We start from the raw sequence: 23,916 nt of genomic DNA on the forward strand, positions 1-23,916 counted from the left end.
TTACTTGTTTCCTCTTCCAAGAATCCCGCCACCTGCAATCTTCATGCTGAGAAGGAGCTTGTCATTCATTCATTGTCTCTTTGTCTCCCTTCTTAGTTTTTATGAAATGTTTTCATTTCATAAAACAGAAAACAACCTTCTGTTTTCTTTTCACTATGAACCAAATGCTTGATGTATTCATGTGCATTTATTTATTCGTTCAGTTTTAAGACAAAGTCTTAGTATCTTGCCAGGCTGCTTATGAACTTACAGACTCAAGTAATGCTCCCCACCTAAGCTATCCGATGTAGCTGGGACCACAGATATATTCTACCACACCTCACTTATCAAATTATTTAAAGACTGAAAGTGTAACAGTACAAAAATGTATTACACTCTTCACTAAAACTGTTCTACTGTGGTATACACAAGGGATTGTTTCCAGACACCAAAATCCACAGATGCTCAAGTTCCTTATATAAAATGCTATAATATATACACATAATCCACTCACAGGCTTTTCACATAGATTTCAGCTCATCTCCAGATTGCCTATGATACCTAATAAAATGTAAATGCTATGAAAATATTTGTCATACTGTATTGTTTAGGTACCAATGGATTAAAAAAAAAAAAAAAAAAGTCTGGCTGGGTATGGTGGTGCATGTGCCTCAGGCAAAGGCAAGAGACCTTTCCTAAATCCTTGAGGTGCATTATTAGGTTATGTGAAATCCCTGAGGTGCATTATTAGGTTATGTAAAACCTTGAAATCATTCTTTTTTTTCTTTTTGATCTTTTTGAGACAGGGTCACCCTGTAGCACCAGCTGCCCTGGAACTCACTTTATAGACCAGGCTGGCCTTGAACTCACAGAGATCTGCCTGCCTCTGCCTCCCGAGTGCTGGGCCTACAGGCATGCAGCCACTACGCCCGGCTGAAATCATTCTCTTTTTTAAAAAGATTTATCTCAAAAAAGAAATAAAAAGATTTAGTTAAAAAAAATTTCAAATTGACATTCAATTAACTCCTGGCAATTCTTCTACCTCAGTTTCCTAGTGCTGAGGTTACAGGTGTGCAGCTCTTGGGAAACTAAAGCAGGAGGAAAATTCATGCTGTGCCCACAGAAGTCAGAAGAGGATGTCAGATCTCCTGGAACTGGAGTCATGGATCATTGTTAGCTGCCATGTGGGTGGCCATCTGCAAGAGCAGCCGGTGCTCTTAACTGTATGCATGTATTCCTGCATGCAATGCCCGCAGAGGACAGAAGACGCTGTTGGATCACCTGGACCTGGAGTTACGGATCCACCAATCTGTGCACACACCCACCCCAGTGCTGGGATTAAAGCATGTACCACCATGACCAGCTACGTACTTGGTTTTTTTCAAGATAAAAATAAACTATAACAATAAAAAAAGAAAACTTGGGGACTGGAGAGATGGCTCAGCAGTTAAGAACACTGGTTGTTCTTGCAGAAGAACCGGGCTCGAATCCCAGCACCCACAGGCATCTAACAACTGTCAGTAACTCCAGTACCAGGGAAACCAACAGCCTTTTCTGTCCTCCATGGGCATTGTACAACACAGGTGCACTTACCTACATGCAGGCAATACACGCATACACATAAAATAAAAATGAATAAAAATTTTAAAAATATATGTGGTACATATACATACACATGTACATATACATACATATACATATATACACACACCCAGGACTTGGGAGGCTGAAGCAGGAAAGTGATGTCAGTCCAGGCCAGCATGGGCTGCAAAGTGAGCTTGAGGCTAGCCTAGAATAAACAGAAAGACCAAAAAGACAAAAAAAAAAAAAAAAAAAAAGAAAACTCAAGAAAAATTAGTGATGGAAAAAGAGGTACTACATAAATACAAAAGATAATTAAGGACTACTAATGAAAACTACTAACAAATTGGAAAATTCAGAAGAAATGGATAAATTCCTGAAACATATAACCTCCCCCCATGCCCTTAATCCCAGCACTTGAAGGCAAAGCCAGGCTGATCTCTGAGGTAGAGGTCAGCATGGTCTACACAGTGAGTTCCAGACCAGCCAGGAGACTCTGTCTCAAAAAACCCAAAACCAAACAATAAATAATAATCATAAAATAAATAAAAATAGGTTGCAGGATGGTTTGGGGCTGCTGCCAAGCCTGAGATCCTGAGTAACAATGAGTAATTAAAGTCTCCCAACACTGACAAAATCCAGGCTTTGAAAATTTTACAAAATCTTTAAAGAATTAACACTAATCCTCAAACTATTTAAGAATTAAAAGAAAATTCTTCCAACTATCAGAATAGTTATAGTTATCCTGATACCAAAACCAGATAAGGACACAACAACAAAAAACTACAGACCATGCTATGCATGGTGGCTCATTTCTGTAATCCCAGCACTTAAGGGGAAGACAGGACAATCAAAAGTTCAAGGTAAAGCATCCTCTGCTACATACAAAGTTGAAGGAAGCCTAGACTACAGATACTGTCTCAATAACAACAATGACAAAAAAAGCCTAACTACAGACCAGTATCTGTTGTAGTTAAACATATGCAAACCTATCATTTCAGATACACTAAAAGCATTTTATGAGGGTCTGCATGCCTTTAAGGTAAAAATTCAATAAATTAGTTAGCTGAGCATGGTGGTGCACGCCTGTAGTCCCGCCACTTGAGAGGCAGAGGCAGGTGGATCTCTGTGAGTTCAAGGCCAGCCTGGTCTACATAGTGAGTTCCAGGACAGCTGGGGCTACAGGGAGACCCTGCTTGAAAAAGACAAATAAAAAATAAAATATTTGAAAAAAAAACCTGTAAAGTGGAAACAGCAATTCACCTACAAAGGCTGAAAATTTTCTGAGAACTTTAACTGAGGGGGAAAAACCCTCAACTTAAGAGTGGATAATACCTTCCATTAGATGGCCCAGACACTGAGGTTGGAGGAAAAGTGTGTGTGTGTGTGTGTGTGTGTGTACACGTGTGTGTAAAGAAATGAAGTTCTTTAGTTTCCTTAATGAAAATTTTTATTTTTAAATTATGTGTTTGAGTGTGGATTTGTACACCTGAGTGCAGTACCCTCAAAGGTTAGAAGACAGCATCAGATCTCCTAGAACCAGAGTTACAGGTGGTTGTGAGCCACCTGACGTGTAAGCTAGTATTGAACTCCGGTCCTCCTCAAGAGCAGAATGTGTTCCTAACCACTGAACTATCTCTCCAGCCCCACAGGCATCAGCTTTGTGAGCAGTTACTGAGTTCTCATCCCTTCCAGTGTGCAGATAGCCCTACTGTGTAAGGCATTTTAGCGAATCATCTATTATCAGAGGGAATAGTCTCTCAGGTTTAGAACTTGAATTTATGAGCCCCTTGCTTCCAACTCCCAAGTTCTAGGATTACAGGTATGACTTCAACATAGTAAAAGCTATATAACAAACCCACAGCCAAGATCATACTGAATGGGAAAAAGCTAAAAGTGTTTCCTATAAAATTTGGGACAAGGATGACCACTTTCACCGTTAAAAAAAAAAATGTGTGTATATGTGTGTGTGTGTGTGTATTGCCTGCATGCATGTAAGCCTGGAGACCAGAAGAGGGTATCAGCTCCCCTGAGTTAGCCACCACGTGGGTGCTGAGAATCGAACCCAGGTCCTCTGCAAGAGCAGCCAGTATTCTTAACCACTGAGTCATCTCTCCAGCCCCACTTTCACAACTTTTATTTAGCACAGTACTGGAAAATTAGTGAGAAAAATTAGGAAAAAGAAAGAGATCATGGAAGACTGGTGAGATGGCTCACCTGGGTAAAGGTGTTTGCCACCAAGCCTGATGACTGGAGTTTGATCTCTAGGAACCACAAGGTGGAAGGAGAGAATAGACTGCTGTAGGTTGTCTTCTGATTGTCACACACATTTTGTGGTGCACACAAGCCAACACATACACACACATAAATAAATGAATGTTATAATATGGCCCCAGCTAGCCTGAACCTATGTAGACCAGGCTAGCACTAAACTCAGAGATCCACCTGCCTCTGCTTCCAGAGTGTGGAATTAAAAGTGTGCACCACCACACACAGCCTTATATTTTTTAAAAAGAAAAAAAAAGGGGGGGCTGGAGAGATGGCTAAGCAGTTAAGAACACTGAATGTTCTTGCAGAAGACCTGGGTTTGAATCTCAGCACCCACACGGCAGCTAACAACTGTCCTAACTCCAGTTCCAGGGGATCTGACAGCCTCTTCTGTCCTCTGGTTCTGTATGAAACAGGTGCACTTACCTACAAACAGGTAATACACGCATAAATAAAAAAGAAAAAAAAAAAGATCATCCAAATTAGAAAGGAAGTCAATTATCCCTTTTTAGATGACACGATTTAAAGGGCAAAGAACCCTTAAGATGCCACCAAAAAACTAGAACTGATAACAAAATTCAGTAAAGTTGCAAGATATAAAATTTGCATAATGTATTTTAGTTTTATTTTTTGATATACTTTTTTTTTTTTGGCCTTTTTGAGACAGGGTCTCCCTGTAGCCCCAGCTGTCCAGGAACTCACTATGTAGACCAGGCTGGCCTTGAACTCACAGAGATCCACCTGCCTCTGCCTCCCAAATGCTGGGAGTATAGATGTGTGCCACCATGCCCGGCTTATTTTTTGATATACTTTTATTTTGTGTGTTCTACCTGCATGTATGTAAGTGCATCAACTGTGTGCAATTCCTGGGGAGGCCAGAAGAGGGCACAGGAGTCTCTGGAACTGGAGGTTACAGATGGTTGTTAGCAGCCATGTGGGTGCTCTGGAAGAGTAGCCAGTGCACTTAACTGCTGAGCTGTCTCTCCAGCATGCCTCCCTTCCTTTTCTTGAGAGAGCGTCTTACTCTGCAGACTAGACTGGCCCCAAATCTATGATCCTCTTGACTTGGCGTGCAGAGTGCTAGGGAGTCACAGACGAGTAGCATTTTTATATATTAATAATGAACTTGCTGCAAAAGAAATCAAGGTAGCAATCCACATGAAATAGCTAATATGTTTAGATATGTGTATAATTATTAATTTACTAGTGCACATGGAGAGCATGTCTACTACAGGGAGTGTACATGTGGAGGTCAGATGGACAACTATGTGGAGTCAGTTCTTGTTCCACTTTTACATGGATCCAAGGAATCAAACTCAAGTTGCCAGGCTTATACAACAGCAAGCCTTACCCTTACTTGCTGAGCCATCACACTTTTTTTCATGCAACCCAGGCCTGATACTTAGATTTATGATGCCTGCTCCAACTTCCAAGTTCTAGGATTATAGGTATCTATAACAAAACCCAGTTTACATAGTGCTAGAGGTCTCACTCAGGGCTTTATGTATGCTAGACCACTCTATCAACTGAGGTATTATATCCTAGTTTATATATATCTAGTTTATATATATATCTATATATATCTATATATATATAGATATCTCCAAAGACACATTTTTATAATGAAAATTATAATAAAACACAGATAAAAATATCAGCTGAGGCTAGGCATGGTGGTGCACACTTTTAGTTCCAGCACTCAGGTGGCAGAGGCAGGCAGATCTCTGAGATCAATGCTAGCTTGGCTTACATAGTGATTTCCAGGCTAGTTAGGGCTATAGGGAGACAGTCTCAAAAATCAAAACAAGGCTGGAGAGGTAGCTCAGGGATTAAGAGCACTTGAGGTTCTCCCACAGGACCCAGTTTCAATTCCCAACATGGGGGCTCTGTCACCTTCTCCCAGCCTTTGCAGGCAACACACACCTACCAGTATATACACAGGCAACCCAAACACATGTACAAATAAAAATAATTTTCAAAAAAATCAAAGCAGAGCCAGGTGTGGTGGCACACACCTTTAATCCCAGCACTTGGGAGGCAGAAGCAGGCGGATCTCTGTGAGTTCAAGGCCAGTTTGGTCTACTTAGTGAGTTTCAGGCCAGCTGAGGCTACTGGGAGATTCAAAAAAGACCAAAAAAAAAAAAAAATCAAAGCAGAAAAAAAGTTAGCTGAGCTGGGTTTGATAGTACATGCCTTTGGTCCTAGCACTAGGAAGGCAGAGGCAGGCAGATCTCTGTGAGTTCAAGGCCAGCTTGGTCTACATAGTGAGTTCCAGGCCAGCTCAGGCTACTGGGAGATTCTGCCTCAAAAAAGACCAAAAAAAAAAAAAAAAAGATCAAAGCAGAAACAAAAATTAGCTAAGCTGGACTTGGTAGTACATGGCCTTTAGTCTCAGCACTAGGGAGGCAGAGACAGGTTTGGTCTACCAAGAGAGTTCCAGACCAAGCTCATAATCAGATCCTACCTTAAAAAAAATTAGTGGGGGTGGAGAGATGGCTCGGGGGTTAAGAACACTGGTTGTTCTTGCAGAAGACACGGGTTTGAATCCCAGCACCCACACAGCAGCTAACAACTGTCCTAACTCCAGTTCCAGGGGATCTGACAGCCTCTTCTGTCCTCTGCGGGCATTGCATGACATGGGTGCACTTACCTACATGCAGGTAATACACGCATACACATAAAAATAATAAATAAAATATTTTTAAAAAATTGGTGAGTTTGGTGACTCATGCCTGTAATTCCAGCACCTCGGTAGCTAAGGCAGGAGCACTATCACATATGAGGCCAGCCTAGGCTACATAATAAATTCTAGGATAGACTCAGCTACAGTTGATAACATCTGAAAAAAAAAAGTATTGAAGAGGAAATAAAAGATAGACAAAACATTCCTGTTTGTGGATCAGAAGAATCAATATTATTAAAATATCCCTACTAGCCAAAGTGATCTGCATATTGAATGCAATTCCCATGTACCCAAGCTGACTCAGTATTTTCATGGGCTCTGAACTCCAGTCTTCATCTGCACAGTAAATGGGTAAAGAACTTACCCACTGGGCCATCTTGCTCTTTCAACTTGATGTTTCTCTTGAAACATGGAAAATTTAAATACTGAAGTCTGATTTATACATGTTTTTGTTGTTTTTGCTTGCTTTTGTGTGTTTTCTGTATGTCTGATTTATGCCTGTTGAATGTGGGTGTGCACCTGGACAGCAGGTTATCTTCTGTCCCTATTTGCCTTACAAATTGGACACAAGGCATCTTATGTAACCCATGCAGGCTCAAACTTGCCATCCTCCTGCCTCAGCCTCCCAAGTGTTGGGATTACAGATGTATGTCACCAAGCTTGTCACAAGAGTACTTTCTTAATGAACTTTTCTTTAGTTGGGATGCCTTCACTGTTAAATGATTTTTTTAATTAAATCAATCTATTAGACCAATTAACCTGCAGTAGTAGTAGTTCCTTTCTTGTGTTAAGTCACTTACTTTACAAGACCAGCTAGGAAAGGATTACTGTTAGATACTGTAGCAGGTAAATACCTCGATGCATCTGCCAACAAAGTCACACATCCCTACCTTCACAGCTAGCTGTCAAAGCAGTCTTCTCAATGTCAGTCCAGAATGATCTCCAAAGTCTCTAGTCATAGTGAAAAAGATCCATTCACTAATCCAGATTAAAAATCAAAATTCAGGGCAGGAGAGATGGCTAAGCGGTTAAGAGCACTGACTGCTCTTGCAGAGGACCTGGGTTCAATTCCCAGTACCCACATGGCAGCTACGAACCGTCCTTAACTCCAGTTCCAGGGGAATCCGACGCCCTCTTCTGACCTCTGCAGCACTGCACAACATGGGTGCACTCACATACATGCAGGCAATACACTCATATGCATAAAATAAAAATAATATTAAAAAATAAATACAAATAAAAAATCTTCTATTTAAAATATCTCTTAAGGGCTGGAGAGATGGCTCAGAAGTTAAGAGCACTGACTCTTCCACTGAGTTAAGAGCAACTGAGCTCTTGCAGAAAACCCAGGTTCAAATCCCAGCACCCACATGGCAGCTAACAACCGTCGGTAACTCCAGTTCCAGGGGATCCAACAGCCTCTTCTGTCCTCCACAGGCATGGCATGGCACAGGTGCACCTCTCTAAATGCAATACACACATACACATAAAATAAAAATAATAAATAAAATATTAGGCTGGGTGTGGTGGTGCACACCTTTAATCTCAGCACTCAGGAGGCAGAGGCAGGTGGATCTCTGTGAGTTCAAGGTCAGCCTGGTCTACATAGTGAGTTCCAGGACAGCTGGGGCTACAGGGAGACCCTGTCTCAAAAAGACCAAAAAATAAAATAAAAAAATTAAAATCTCTTAAATATCCCCCAAATAATTTATAATATTTGAGGTTTTTTTGTTTTGTTTTTGAGACAGAATGTCATGTAACACAGGCTAGCCTTAAACTTGAAATAGAGCCTTGAATTCCTGATCCTCCTTCCTCTATCCCCCAATTCCTGTACAGGGATACAAGACCACACCTGTCTTTCAAATTTCTAATCTTTATAAAGAGGTATTCTGAGGGCAAATTTACATTTGACTGGTAATGATATACTTACTAAGAATTTATTTAACTTAAGCTCTCATAAAAACCTTATTTATCTATCTATCTGTATGAGTAGATTGTCTGAATGTATGTAAGTATACCCATGTCATACAATGCTGAAGTCAGAAGACGGCATCGATGACCTCGAACTGGAGTTACAGACACTATGTAGGTGTGCTAGGAACTAAACCTGGGTCCTACGCAAGAGCACCCAGTGCCCCTAACCATTGAGCCATCTCTCCAGCCCTTATTTATTTTAAAGATAGGACTCATACCTTTAAATCCAGCACTGGGAGGCAGAGATAGGTGGATCTCTCTGAGACTAAGGTCAGACTGGTCTACAATGTTCCAGGCCGCTGAGGCAATAGGGAGACCCTGTCTCAAAAACAAATAAAGGGTCTTACCCTGTAGCCAAGATTGGTCTTGCATTTGAGATCCTCCTGCTTCAGTCTCCCCAGTGCTAGGGTTACATGTGGTGCTCATTCCTGCTTTGGAAACCCTATTTTAGGCTTGGAGATGTGACTTAGTAGAGTGCTTGCCTTAGCACTCAGTATTGATGCTGCATAAAAATGGGATATGGTGGGCTGGAAAGCTGGCCCAACCCTAAAAGGCTCAGGGTTCACACATGCTTGTAATCTCCAGCCTCCACATGCAAATGCTCACACAAGTCCAACACAGACAAATACATATACACATACAAAACACAAAAATACAATAAAGTAATGAATAAAGTCATTGTACACATAAAACATAAAAATATTACATTAAAAAAAGTTATACTGGCTGGGCATAGTGGCACACGTCTTTAGTCCCAGCACTTGGGAGGTGGATCTCTGTGAGTTCCAGACCAGCCTGGTCTACAAAATGAGTTCCAGGCCAGCTGGGGCTACAAGGAGACCCTGTCTCAAAAAGACCAAAAATAAATAAATAAAACCCCATTAAATAAGTAAATAAATAAATAAATAAATAAATAAAAGTCATTCAAAGTGCTTGCCACACAAACATGAGTTTGGAGCCACAGAACTCACATTAAAGAAAAAAAGAAAGGTACACAAAACTGTTGGGTTAGGTCAGTGGTAGAATTTTGCCTAGAATGCATGAGGCCTTGGGTTTCCATTTCCAGCATCAGAAAGAAGTTATATTGGAGAGGCTATGAAGTCGGTCATGCAAAGAGGTCCTATTAGGCACCAATGTTTTTCATAATAGACACACCTTAAAATGTGGCAAAACCTGTTTGTTTGGTTTTTTGTTTGATTTTGTTTTTGAGACAGGGTCCCCCCCTATAGCCTCAGCTGTCCTGGAACTCCCTATGTAGACCAGGGACCAGGCTGGCTTCGAACTCACAAAAATCCACCTGCCTCTGCCTCCCAAGTGCTGGAATTAAAGGTGTGAGCCACCAAGCGATGGGTCTCCTTCCCTCTCTAGCCCTTCCTACCTCCCTCCTCTCTGATCCTGGGGATTGAACCCAGGGCTGGGAAGCTCTCTACTAATGAGCTATATCACTAGACCTTTTCTGAGATGGTGTATTATTATGCAGCTCAGGACAGCCCAGAGTTCATGACCCTCCTGCATTAGCCTCCTAAGTACTAGAATTAATAAGCATATGCCATCATGAGCAGCAGACTTTCGCTTTTGTTCAAGATATACTGACTGTCAGGAGCCAACAAGATAGTTCAGTGGGACTTGCTACAAAGCCTGAGACCTGCGTTTGATACCTGGAACCCACACGATAGAGAGAACCAACTCCCCAAAGTTGTCCTCTGACTTCCATATATATGCCATGGAATGCATATGCACACAATAACTAAATGTAATTTTATGTATTTACTTATTTATTTGCTTGGTTGATCTGAGACAGGGTCTCCCTGTAGTCCCAGCTGGCCTGGAACTCACTATGTAGAGCAGGCTGGCCTTGATCTCTCAGAGATTTGCTTGCCTCTGCTTCCCTAGTTCTGGGATAAAAATGGGCCAACACAGTGGGTTAATAAATGTAATTTTAAAAAAGACGGCTAGGTGTTATGGCACAGGTCTTACACTTGGCAGATCTCTGTGAGTTCCAGGCAAGCCTGGTCTACATACAGAGCTCCAGGGAAGCCTGGGCTACATAGTGAGACTCCTGCCTTTAAAAAAAAAACACTCAGGTGGCAGAGGCAGGCGGATCTCTGTGAGTTCAAGGCCAGCCTGGTCTACATAGTGAGTTCCAGGATTGCTGGGGCTACAGGGAGACCCTATCTCAAAAAGACCAAAGGGGGAAAAAAAAAAAGATAAGTATATTAATCCATCATGTGAAAAGAAAGCTGCATTGGAGGTAGGAAGGACTTAAAATATGGCATCAAGATTCACCACAGAACTGATGCTAGACAGAAAATCAGAACCTTCAAACATGAATGTGGCAAATCTTTCAGTACAAATTTAGTATTGACAAATCAGATTAATCCCTACAGAAGAAAAACCTGACAAACGTAATGACTGAGAAATCCTTCAACATTCATATCTCACTAGACATCAGATAATATAGACTGGACAAAGTATAGAAATACAGTAATATGGCAAAGTTTTCTGATAAAATTCACATCTAGTGCTCAGAGTTCACACTTGAAAGGTTACAAACGCAGTTAATGTGGTAAAGTCTTCATCACAAGTTCAAGAATTAACTGACTTGGGAGAGAAATGTGCAAATGCATAACTATAGTGTATGTGGCAGACACTTTTTCAGGTCTCAAAATTCACAAGGTGAATGCCAGGCCTGGTGATGTGTGTCTTTAATCCCAATTCTCAGGAGGCAGAGGCAGGTGGATCTCTGTAAGATGGAGGTCAGTCTGGTCTATATAGTGAGTTCCAGGAGGTCTGGGACTAGGGAGACCCCAGCTCCACCCAACCCCCTCCCAAAAAAACAACTCACAAGAGGCAAACTTCATGTCAGAAAATAATGTGAAACCCAAGTGTCAGTCACAAGCATATTGAGTTCAGGGACTCTACCCCCTTCCCCCATACAGACAGCCATTGTGGTAAGACGAGTAGTTTATTAAATGAGCATGTAACACAGCAGTTCAAGACCTTGGGTGGCTGGGACTCTTACTGAAGAAAAGCAGGGACTGTTACCAGGAACTGATTATATGGCAAAATACTAAAGAGGAAACGGTGGACCCCTTTTCCACTGAATGGTAGAGAAGTAATATGTACTAAGATTGATGAAAAACTAGTCTTATTCCTGGAGAGGACAGCTGTCTGAGAGAGTTTAATCAAGAGCAACACTCAACTGGGTATGGTGGGGCATGTCTATAATCCCAATACTTCAGAGGCTGAGATAAGATTGCCAGCTAAAGGCCAGCTTGGGCTACACTGCAAGACCCTGCATCAAAAAAACAAAATACAGGCTGGGCATGGTGGCACTCGGGAGGCAGAGGCAGGCATATCTCTGTGATTTCAAAGCCAGCCTGGTCTACATAGTAAGTTCCAGGTCAGCTGAAGCTATAAGGAGATCCTGTCTCAAAAAAACAAAAGGGGCTAGAGAGATGGCTCAGCAGTTAGGAACACTGATTGTTCTTGCAAAAGACCTGGGTTCGAATCCCAGCATCCACATGGCAGCTAACAACTGTCTGTAACTCCAGTTCCAGGGGATCTGACTGCCTCTTCTGCCCTCCGTAGGCACTGCACGACACAGGTGCACTTACTTACATGCAGGCAATACATGCATACTCATAAAATAAAAACAATAAATAAAAAAATTGAAAAAACAAAACAAACCAGACGTGGTGGCGCACACCTTTAATCCCAGCACTGGGGCGGTAAAGGCAGGTGGATCTCTGAGTTTGAGGCCAGCCTGCTCTACACAGTGAGTTCCAGGACAGCTGGGGCTACAGGAGACCTTTTCTAAAAAAGCCAAAAAAAAAAAAAAACAATAAGAACAAAATAAAAAGAAACAAACAAAAAAAAAAAGAAACAACAAATTACCCACAAACCAACCAATCAACAAAAAACATGGGCTTGATGACATGGCTCAGTAGGTAAAAATGCTTGCTATGGGCCAGGTGTGGTGGTACATGCTTTTAATTCCAGCACTGCAGAGGCAGGCATTTAGATTTGAGTTAGAAGTCAGCCTGGTCTACATAGGGAATTCCAGGCCCCCCAAGGTAAGATCCTATCTCAAATGAAAACAAAAAACAAAGGCAAACAGAAAAGGGCTTGGGATGTAGCTCAGTGGTGCAGAATCTGACAATCCCAGCATATGAAGCCCTGGGTTCCTGGGTTCCATCTTCAACAAACATCAACAACAAAAAAAGAGGAGAAGTACTGAGAGATTTAGGATCTATGTCAATATAGTTTCAGCTCTGAGTCATCCTTGACAACTCCAATTGGCTTACCTCTGTCCTCACATCAGTAGGAGTGGCTGGCTTGAATTCCTAATGACTTGTGGACTCTTGTCTTCATTCCTAGTCCTACTGCTCTACTTCAGTGTTCATACCTAGTCCTGGAAATTAGAGTCTCATCAACTTGTCCCTTCTATCTTTACACCCAAATTTCTTTCTTTTTTTTTTTTGAGACAGGGTCTCCCTATAGCCCCAGCTGTCCTGAAACCACTATGTAGACCAGGCTGGCCTCGAACTCACAGAGATCCACCTGCCTCTGCCTCCTGAGTGCTGGGATTAAAGGCGTGCACCACCATGCCTTTATTTTTAGATTTATTTAGATTTAGATTTATATTTAGGCTGGGTGCTGTGGCACAGGCCTTTGATCCCAGCACTGGGGAGGTAGAGGCAGGTGAATCTCTGTGAATTCAAGGCCAGCCTGGTCTACATAGTGAGCTCCAAGCCATCTGAGGCTACAGAGAGACCGAAAAAAAAAGAAAAGAAAGATTTATTTTATGTGTTTGAGTATTTCCCTGCATGTATGTGGGTGCTGGGAACTGAGCCTGGGCCCTCTGCAAAAGCAGTAAGTGCTCCTAGCCACTGAACCATCTCTCTAGGCCCCCAGATTTCTTTTCTTTTTCCTTTTTAATTTTTATTTTATGTATATGATGTGCAGTCCGTACGGAGGACAGAAAAGGGTGCCAGATCTCTGGAACTGGAGTTATTGATTGTTAGCCACCATGTGGGTACTGGGATTCAAATCCAGGTCCTCTACAAGAATAGCCAGGGCTCTTAAGTGCTGAGCCATCTCAGCCCCTTGTCCCCCAGATTTCTTGAACTATCACTGTCTCTTCTCCATTTTATCAAAACTTCCTGTAAAGGCCACTGATGGAGCATACAATCTAAATTCAACATTTTTCTTTTCTTCTGTCCTTGTGCCAGTGTTCAATCGTTTTTCAAAAAAAATTACTATTTTTTATTTTATGTATATGATTGTATTGCCTGCACGTAGGTCCACCCGTGTTGTACAATGCCCGCAGAGGTCAGAAGAGTGTTTGGATCCCCTGGAACTGGAGTTGTGGGTACAGGGAATCGAACCCAGGGCAGTGATCTTAACCACTGAGCCATCTCTTTAGCCCAGGTAGTGTTCAATCTTGACAGTCACCTGCATTCTGAAACACTCTTTCCCTTGGCTTGGTTTTTTATTTTTTTAGGTATCTACCACTCGTTTTCTTCCTCCTATTTGTTTTGTTCTTGCTAATTTATCTTGAGGTTCTCTCTTTTTTTAATTTTTTGGTACTAGAGATTGAACTTGGGGACACTGCATATGCCAAACACACAGTCTACCCCAGCCCTATTCTCTCTTTATAGCCTAATCTGTGTAGACACACACTTTTACCTAAGTACTATCTGTGATTTCCACAGTTACCAGACATACAAACACACAGATAACTGAACTACCTACATTCCCAGATCTCACTCTTGGAGTGCTAGACTTCTATATTCAATTGGTTTTTGGATACCTTCCCTTGGAGATCAGAGATATCCCAAACTGTCTAAATTTAAACTTCTCTCAGCAGCACAGCCATTCATTCTGCAGCTCAACAGACCCAGCAGTCATGCCTGATCCCCACCGCCACTTAGCTTCAGCCAACACATGCAGTCAGTCATCAAGCCCTGATGACTCTAACCCTAACTACTATTACCATCTCAGTCATTGCCATCAAGATCACCTAGGATTACAGACTGCATAGTTACCAGCCAGAAGATGGCACAGCAGGAAAAGGTACTTGCCAACAGGCACGACAACCGGAGTTGATCTGAGTTTGATCCCCAGAACTCACAGTAGAAAGAATAGACTCCTGCAAGCTGTCCTCTGACCTACAGATGAGTGCCCTGGCACCCTCCTACCACTTCCCACAAACAAACAAACAAATAAGTTTTTAGCCAGGTATGCCTTTAATCCCAGAACTTGGGAGGCAGAGGCAGGTGGATCTATGTGAGTCTGAGGCCATCCCGGTCTACATATTGAGTGCTAAGTCAGCTGGGGCTACAGGGAGACCTTGTTTCAACTTAAAAAAAAAAAAAGAAAGCCCAGCATGGTGGCACACGCCTTTAATCCCAGCACTCAGGAGGCAGAGGCAGGCAGATCTCTGTGAGTTCAAGGCCAGCCTGGTCCACATAGTGAGTTCCAGGACAGCTGGGGCTACAGGGAGACCCTGTCTCAAAAAGACCAAAAAAAAAAAAAAAAAAAAAAAAAAATCTCTTAGTTGAGGGGCTGGAGAGATGGCTCTGTGGTTAAGAGCACTCACTGGCTGCTCTTAGGGGACCCGGGTTCAATTCCCAGCACCCACATGGCGGCTAACAACAGTCTGTAACTCCAGTTCCAGGAGCTCTAATACCCTCTTCTGACCTCTGTGGGCACTGCATGACATGGGTGAACTTACATACATGCACATAAAATAAAATAATAAAAATATTTTTTAAAAAATCTCTAGTTGGGGACTGGAGACATGGCTCAGTGGTTAAGAACACTGGTTGTTCTTGAAGAAGACCCAGGTTCAAATCCTAGCACCCACATGGCAGCTAACAACTGTCCCAAACACCGAGCCCAAGCGTCTTTAAAACTAAGTCTTGTGCCAGGCGTGGTGGTGCACGTCTTTAATCCCAGCACTCAGGAGGCAGAGGCAGGCGGATCTCTGTGAGTTCAAGGCCAGCCTGGTCTACATAGTGAGTTCCAGGCCAGCTGAGGCTACTGGGAGACCCTGTCTCAAAAAACGACCAAAAAAAAACAACAACAACAACAAAAAAAAAAACACAACAACAACAACAAAACTAAGTCTTGCTACCTTGCCCAAACTACCTTTCCAGTTCCTAGGGATCTAACAGCCTCTTCTGTCCTCTGCTGGCATTGCACAACACGGGTGCACTTACCTACATGCAGGCAATACAAGCATACACGTAAAATAAAAATAATAAATAAAAATATACTCAAAGACCCTTGCCTCTGCCTCCTGAGTGCTGGAATTAAAGGCATTTACCCAAACACCGAGCCCAAACGTCTTTAAAACTAAGTCTTGCAATCCTTGCCCAAGCTACCTTTCCAACTGCTCAGCTCAAGTAATCATCCCGCTTCAGCCTCCTGAGTAGCTGGGACAAAAGGTACATGCTGGTTAACGGCTGAACTTTTAAAGAGCTTGTTATGGTCTACAAAAGCTTCTTCTTCAGCTCACTAGACAACTGGAATTTTTCAGCTTTTACCTTACAGAACTATAACTGCAATGTGCTGTTCACTGAAAGGTCATTATGTGATATAAAACTATTAGCTAGGTATGACTTTGCCTGAGTTCAATACCCAGTGCTGTCAAATCACAAAAAATGAAAATAAAACAAAGCCAGAAAACTAATACGGAAACATCTACACTAGTCTGGTAGGTCTGGAGTGTAGCTCAGTGGTGAGCTTCTGACTTCAGTTTCCTCAACAACAACATGAGACTCTGAAAACTAAGAGATAATGTGCAAAGTACAAAGTATTTAGAAGAATGCCTATCACTTAGGAAATTCCACATAAGCACTGGCTATTATTACTAATATAGTTTTCCTATATAGTCTTTTTGAGACAGGGTCTCCCTGTAACCCCAGCTGGCCTGGAACTCACAACGTAGACCAGGCTGGCCTTGAACTCACAGAGATCCTCCTGCCTCTGTCTCCCAAGTGCTAGGATTAAAGGGGTGCGCCACCACGCCTGGCCTATATAGTCTTTTTTAAAACTCTCACATTTTGGTGAAACCAGTTTAAAATACAAACTAGCAAATAATAATTTTTTAAAAAGCTACCAAATCACCTTTAAGTAAGGTTTTTCTAGAGTTCTCCAGGCTTCCCTCCAGATTAATCACTGCCTAGGACAACAGAATTATGACTGGTTTAGAGTTTATATTAATCAAGACCTATCCCCTGGATTTGGAGAGAGATTGCCAGATTCACAGTTAGCAAGGTGGTGAGAATGGAGATAAGACAGCCAGTATTGATCAAAACCTATGAGGTTGAGGTCTTTATTAGAGATGTTCAGAGTAAAGCGACCTCTATAGTTGCAAGTTTCTCCAATACAGGGCTAATGAGAGTGGAATCACTACAACGGACTGTTAGAAAAATAGTAAGCTTTAGCATAGCAAAAACAGTATAGGATATGGGCCAGGAAAGTAGACTTAAGAGGCAGTGAAGGGCTGGAGAGATGGCTCAGAGGTTAAAAGTACTGGCTATTCTTGCCAGTATGGTTTCCAGCACCTACCTGGCAGCTAACTGTAATTCCAGTTCTAGAGGCTCTGACGCCCTCTTACGGTCTCTGAGGGCATTGCATACACAGTTGCACCTACATAAATGCAGCAAAACACTCATATACATTAAAAAAAGGCAGTGAAATACAGCAGGTTCTAGGTGAAGGGAGGCTATGTTATAACAAGACCTGTACAGGGCCTAGTCTACCAGCCTTGCACTAATTACCCAATCTTCTCAAAGTTTCATTTATTATAACAGGATTATCCAAACTATCTTGGTCTATATGCTGTGATTAAATACACCCTTACATCAGTTTGATCACTGAAGTTAAACTGGAAAGTCACCTGGCTCTATAGGATTTCTTTCCAGAATTTTAGTCAGGTTTTGTTCTTGCATTGAAGAACTTTCATTGCACAATCTAACAGTAAAATATTTAAGAATCTCTCTCCTGGCTGCTGTTTATTACCTGTGTTATCTTCTGAGATCCTTTCTCAATCTGCAAAAATGAATTTCACTGAGCTTAGTTTTAGTCCTTGTCCTCTGGGGTGCCAGTGTAGCTCTTACCCAGGCCTACCAATCTTAGCACTTCCAGAGGACTGCTGAAACTAGAGTGTTATAGAGGAAGGAGCTGACATATATGACTGGAGGAGGAATAGAATGTCCTATTTTCAGAGCCCCTATTAGGCTCCAAATGCTACATTATCTAATTCAGACTCCAAACACCTCGGCAACAGTGCACCCTTCTTGCCCTTTCTAGAGATAATGAAATCTCAGAAATGGAGGCATGTAACACTTAATACAGACTCTGGTAGGTGCTTTCTATAGGCACCACTGTTTGTCGACGAAGTAACTGGATAAAAGCTAAGAACAGGCAGCTCATGGGCCTGGAGAGATGGCTTGGGGGTTAAAAACACTGGTTGTTCTTGCAGAAGACCAGGGTTCAAATCCCAGCACCCGCATGGCAGCTAACAACTGTCTGTAACTCCAGTTCCAGGGGATCTGACGACCTCCAAGAGCATTGCATGACACGGGTGCAGTTATGTACATGCAGGCAATACACTCATACACATAAAATAAAAATAATATATTAAAAAATTATTTTAAAAAAAGAAGAGGCAACTCAGTTATAATTCCAGGTCTAGGTCTAAAGTCACTGGCAGCTCCAAGGGATAATTTATGTTTCCTCAGGATCAGAGATCACAAAAAATTTCAGAGCCCCATTTAGGCACCACTCCCACGGTGTGTGTGGGGGGGGCAGCAGTTCACTCTGAACTTTTTTCACTTTCCTTCAGCCTAAAGATCGCAAACTGAGAGCAAACAAAACGCACCTTGACAACTTTATGTAGGGTTAAAAAGCTTTCTCTCCCTCTTCCAGTCCACCACTAGAGGGCCAGGCCACAAAAAGCAGCAGTTAACTACTCAGGAGTGATTACCCTGGGTTAGTCAAGTCACTCACTGTGTGACCTTGGGTAAGTTGCTTTACCACTCTATGCCTCAGTTTTCCTATCTGTAAAACAGGAACAGGAGCAGTACCTATCCCATTAGGTTGTTAATGCGGTAAAATAAGGCACGTAATGCCGTCAGAACGCCTGCACATACAGATTAGCAAATGTAAACAGTACTTACTGATGCAGAGAAATGACAAATTCTGGTTTTGTCTTTAATTCAAGGCCTTCATCAATTTGTACTCTCTTGGACAAAGGCCTAGGCATCCAGAGTCCTCTCAAAAAGATCAACAGGTCTCTCTCCTAAGCAGCGCTGGGCCAAAAACCTCAAGTCTCTGACCCGTCGATACCTGGGTCTTGGCCCCTGGTTCCTAACACTAGGAGGGCTGTCACCAGGTCTAACCCAACCATCCCATTTGCTCACCGGCTCGGGAGGGTTCTGGCCTTCAGAAGCCCAAGCTGTCCACGGCCCGAGGGGCCCTGGCGACCCTCCCGGCAGCTCCTTCACCCCAGGACTCCCTCACGGCGTAGGCAGGGAAGGCTTCGCCTGGTCCAGCTCACGGCGTCCCAATGCCCGGGGGAGCGCGCGGCGACGGCGTCCAGGCCCGCGCCCGAAGCCCGCCTCCAGCCCCGCAGCCGGCGCAGGGCGGAGGAGGCCTGCCTGCCCCTCCCCCGACGCGCGGGCTAGGACCCGAGGCCGCCACGTGGGGACCCCTGAGGTGCCAGGCGTCCCCGGAGCCAGCCCCGCATCGGCGCGCGGCCCTCCGCCGGCCGCAAACTGGCCCGCGAGGCACTCCCAACCTGTTTTTCCTTCCCATGACTATCTGGACGCCTCGGACACTGTCTTTAGACAGACGACCGGCCCTTGCCAGACCCCACGCCCCAAAGCTCGGCCCGAACGTGCAGCTGCAGGGCTACCTTACTCACCCATCGCGGCTCCGCTCGCTCAGACTTGGCGGCGGCAGCAGCGATAGCTTCAGCGGCAACTTCAGCAGACAATATGGCGGACCTGCGGGACGGCAGCCTGAAGGGGACAAAATGCTTCACCCGTACCAAACGCGTTCTCAACCTTCACCGCCCCCTTCCTTCCCTAAGATTACTAAATAGGCATGTGTTTAAAGAGAATACAGCCACTAAAAGTGGGGAAAAGGGACGGAACTTGAAAGATGTGGGTGGAGGGAGACCAGGAGGGGTATGTACTAAAGCTGGCCAAGCTCTTAGCTGTTATTTCTTCTTTTCGCTGAGGCCTCCTTCCCCCAAAACTTTTTCTCCAAGAAATTTAGCCCTTCCTTTCATAATTAAGCCCAATTATAGACCCCAAACTGAAGAAGGAATCATCTAGAGATGGGAAGTGATTTGTTCCAGACTACAAAGATAAGGAGAGGAAGAAGTCAAGACTAAATGCAGTGCTAAGATTACAGGTGTGCATCATCACACCCACACAACTAAAACCAGGTTTTTAAAATGTATCTAACACTCAAGCTCTAGTTGAAATTGCAGTATTTTGTTTGTTAAAATAGGGTCTCGGCCAATAAGGTGGCTCACAACTTTAATCCCAGCACTCCAGAGGCCGAGGCAGGCCTGTTCTATGTTGGATTTTTGGAAAATAAAAGGAAAGATAGAGGAGTAGGAGACAAGAAACCTGAGCCAGACCTGCAACAGGCAAGGAATGTTATCTTCCTTTATTCAAAGAAGATACAGTGAGAGGTGGAGGCTGTCCAAGGGAACTAAGCATCTACAACTAGACAAAGAAAATGGGGGTGGGGGTGAGGGTGTTATACCAGGGTTGTAGGACAGTCGCACTTAGTGGGGAGTTGAGTTGGTGTCCTTGGAGTGAGGGTCTCAAGATTATTTCCCCAGAAACTGGCAGGAATGCAATCTATGGCCCTAGAGGAGACAGGTGGACTCAGCAAACACTTTCAGGCTTGGGAGTGACCAACTGATAAGGGATGAGCAGAGCCCGACTTGAGCAAGGCTGGGCTGCCAATTAAGGGCCAGCCAATTAGACACTTTAAGGGATTTAATGAGGCTTTCCCTAATGAGGCTTGTGGCTCTTCTGCAATTCACACATTCTATCAGTCTACATATCAAGTTCCAGACCAGCTGGGGTACAGGGAGACCTTGTCTCAAAGCAAGCAAACAAACGAAACCACAAAAACAAAAAACCAGGGTCTCTTAACTCTCCATCTTCTGGTCCTTAACAGCCCCAGTGCTGAGATTACAGATGTGTACTACAACAACCTGAGATTACAGCCTTACTGTTTAAAAATCGAAAATTTGTGAGTGGTGGTGCATGACTTTAATACCAGCTCTCAGGAGGCAGAGGCAGGCAGATCTCTGGGAGAGGGAGGCCAGCCAGGTAAGTTCCAGGCTTGCTGGGGCTACAGGGAAACCATGTCTCTAAAAGATCATAAATAAAAATAAGTTAATTTAAAAAAATAAAAATAGCTGGGCATGGTGGCACATGCCTTTAATCCCAACACTTGGGAGACAGAGGCAGGCGGATCTCTGTGAGTTTGAGGCCAGCCTGGTCTCCATAGTGAATCCAGGACAGCTGGAGCTACAGGGAGACCCTGTCTCAAAAAAGACCAAAATAATAATAATAAAAATAGAAAAATCGGGCCCGGCATGGTGGTACATGCCTTTAATCCCAGCAATCGGGAGGCAGAGGCAGGCAGATCTCTGTGAGTTCAAGGCCAGCCTGGTCTACATAGTGAGTTCCAGGACAGCTGGGGCTACAGAAAGACCCTGTCTCAAAAAGACCAAAAAAAAGAAAAAAGAAAAATTGGGACTGGGAGGTATAGTTTCATAAAGGAGAACATACTTAGCATACTTAAGGCCCTGGGTTAGATCCCCAGCACAGAGAGAGAGACAGAGACCACTACAGTATAGTTGACAGAATGGGTCTTCTCAAGCCATTATCCTCTCAGCAAGAGCTTTAAAGACTGAGGTCAGTTTGGTATTGCTTATCACTTTGTCTCTAGCACCTAGCACAGTGTCTGGCTTTTGGCATATCAATGAACGAACAAACAAATGAACAGAACCATGAGTTACAGAGCAAGAGGTGTGAGCTCCTGTTTTAGTGGTGAAGGAAATTAAGGCTCCAAGCGTTCATGTAGTCTTTGAGTCAAGGAGTTTCTGGCTGATACCTGTTAAGCCTCCCTTTTTGTATAGTAGCTTACCAGTTTTCTACCTCAACACAACAGAACTGGATTATGTCAAGTCACTACTCTATCTTTTGGAAACAGAATGAAGAATCTTGCATCTGGTCCTCAGGGTCTGTCACAACTCTACCTAACTGCCTGACTCATTAAAGGAAACAACTCAAAAGCCAAATTCTTTGACTCAAGTTTAGGAAAGAAACTGCTCTTTACCTTCCTGCTGCCACTGCTTAGGTCAGGCCTCATCATTCCTAATCTGCTGGTTTGCCTCCTCCTGCCTGATCTTCCCTGCCCCTGCCTCTGTCTTTAAAACTATGGACATTCGGGGCCAGTGCGATGGACCAACAGGCATGCTTCCCGCCCAAGCCTGATGACCTGAATTCAATCCCACGACTCTCTCTGTTGGGAGAAAACTGACTCCTGGAAGTTGTTCTCTGGCCTCCACACGTGCTGTGACATGGACCTGTCTGCACTCATACACACACATAATAATGTCACTCTTGAACTTAGCTACTTTCTACGGCTTGCTTGCTCTTAGGAATGCCCTAACATTTCAGTCTGGTACACAGGCTGGTCCTTACCAGATTTTTAGGTCCCTCCCTACAAGGAAATTCAAGTTCCAGCCACGTTTGAGGAACCCTTTTTCCTAAGCAGGCCCCTGTCGCCCTAGTATCTTCGCATCTGCTGTTCCCTTGACCCTGTCATGAACTGTCCAAGATCAAATTCAAAGCGCTAGGTATGGTGGTACAAGTTTTTAATCCCAGCACTCTCAGTGGCAGAGGCCTGCAGATCTCTGTATATTGGAGGCCAAAACCAAAAACCAAATAAAAACAATTCAAAGGCTGAGCATGGAGGTGCACTCCTTTAATCCCAGCACTCAGAGGAGGTAGAGGCAGGCAGATCTCTGAGTTAGAGAGCAGCCTAGTCCATAGTGAGTTCCAGGACAGTTGGGGCAGCTAACAATCATTTGTTAACTCCAATTCCAGGGGATCTGATGTCCTCTTCTGACCTCCTTGGGCACTGAAGGACACAGGTACACTTACATACATGCAGGTAATACATGCATACACAGAAATAAACAACAAAAAAATCCCAGGGCTGAAGAGATGGCTCAGCAGTTAAAAGAGATGGCTGGCTGCTCTGGTAGAGGACCTGGGTTCATTTCTCAGCACCCCCATGTTGGCTAACAACTGTCTAAATTTATAGTTCCAAGGGATCTGATGCCCTTTCCTGACCTCGGGCACTGCAGGACACAGATGCGCTTACATACATGCAGGCAATACACTCATACACATAAAGGAAAAAATAATAAAATATTTAAAAAGACCAACAAAATAAACCAGTTCAATCATCACCTCTTCAGAGAAGCCAGTCTTTCCAATCAGGGGATCTGTCCTCTCTGCTCCCACAGCAGTAGCCTGTTTTCCTTGGTACTTCACACCGATTCACTCACAAGATACATTCATTTCTCCCTATCATCTAAGGGATGAGGTCTGTCTACCTGTGCAGCTATCCTAGGGTTTGGACTGTGTATATCCCCCATCCACCACCAAGCTTATCTGCATACCCTGTGGCCAAAAGGAGAGAGAATGCTGTCTGCATCCCTTCTTTTGGTCTCACAGCACTCTGTACAATGCATAGAGGACCCAGGTGACCCACCACAGCTGTTTCCATTCGAGATGCTCATAAGGATACCTCCTCCCATCAGCTTCTGTTGCCCTCTATAGCGCCCCTACATTTACTTTGTTCTTCTTCCTGTAGGAGTCATACCCCGTTGCCCTCTCAGAACACACTGGAGTATTGAGACCTTATGTTCCTTTGCTCTCACTGGAACAACTGTCTTCCTCTTGTCCACCTAGGAAGTAACTATCCTATGGGAAGCAGAGAGCGTCAGCATCTTCTCCCCTGTGCTGTGCTTCACACGCATACCAGTCAGTAGCATCACTTATTTCTGTGACCTGGCTTGTACATTGTGCTGAGATAGACAAATTCTAGGACAGCAGTGTCATCTTTTGGACTTTTTTTTATATCCAGCTCTACTACTCTGTAGTTGTGTTACCACAGCAAGTCACTAGAGTGCTCTGAGTTTCAGTTCACCTGTGGGCTCACATTTTCCTAGGGTTGTCAAAATGAGGCTAACGACGCTAGAAGTACAGTCAGCAGCATCTGGCATACAATGGACATTCAGTTAGCAGCACAAGTATGGCTCCCATGGCCTCTGGTATCTTATCCCCCAGCCACTGGAGAAGGTAGAGCCC

The 23,916-nt window shown here is 43.6% G+C and overlaps 1 protein-coding gene across 3 annotated transcripts in view; it reads right to left on the minus strand.

Annotated features, from left to right (window-relative positions):
• The window catches only part of Kpna6 (karyopherin subunit alpha 6), a 48,224-nt gene extending 28,685 nt beyond the window's left edge, over positions 1-19,539 (minus strand). Inside the window, exon 1 of one of the 3 annotated variants that reach the window (XM_008848073.2) lies at positions 19,425-19,539. In XM_008848073.2, the coding sequence (XP_008846295.1) occupies positions 19,425-19,428 (4 nt within the window). In that variant the 5' untranslated portion in view covers positions 19,429-19,539. Of the gene's footprint in view, positions 1-17,065; positions 17,104-18,921; positions 19,068-19,424 lie in introns of those variants that run through there. The other 2 variants (XM_029553581.1, XM_029553579.1) reach the window with 2 other exon arrangements.
• Positions 19,540-23,916: the final 4,377 nt, after the last annotated feature.

This window comes from Nannospalax galili, unplaced genomic scaffold (genome assembly GCF_000622305.1).
Source record: "Nannospalax galili isolate Female #2095 unplaced genomic scaffold, S.galili_v1.0 scaffold111, whole genome shotgun sequence".
Lineage (NCBI taxonomy): Eukaryota > Metazoa > Chordata > Mammalia > Rodentia > Spalacidae > Nannospalax > Nannospalax galili.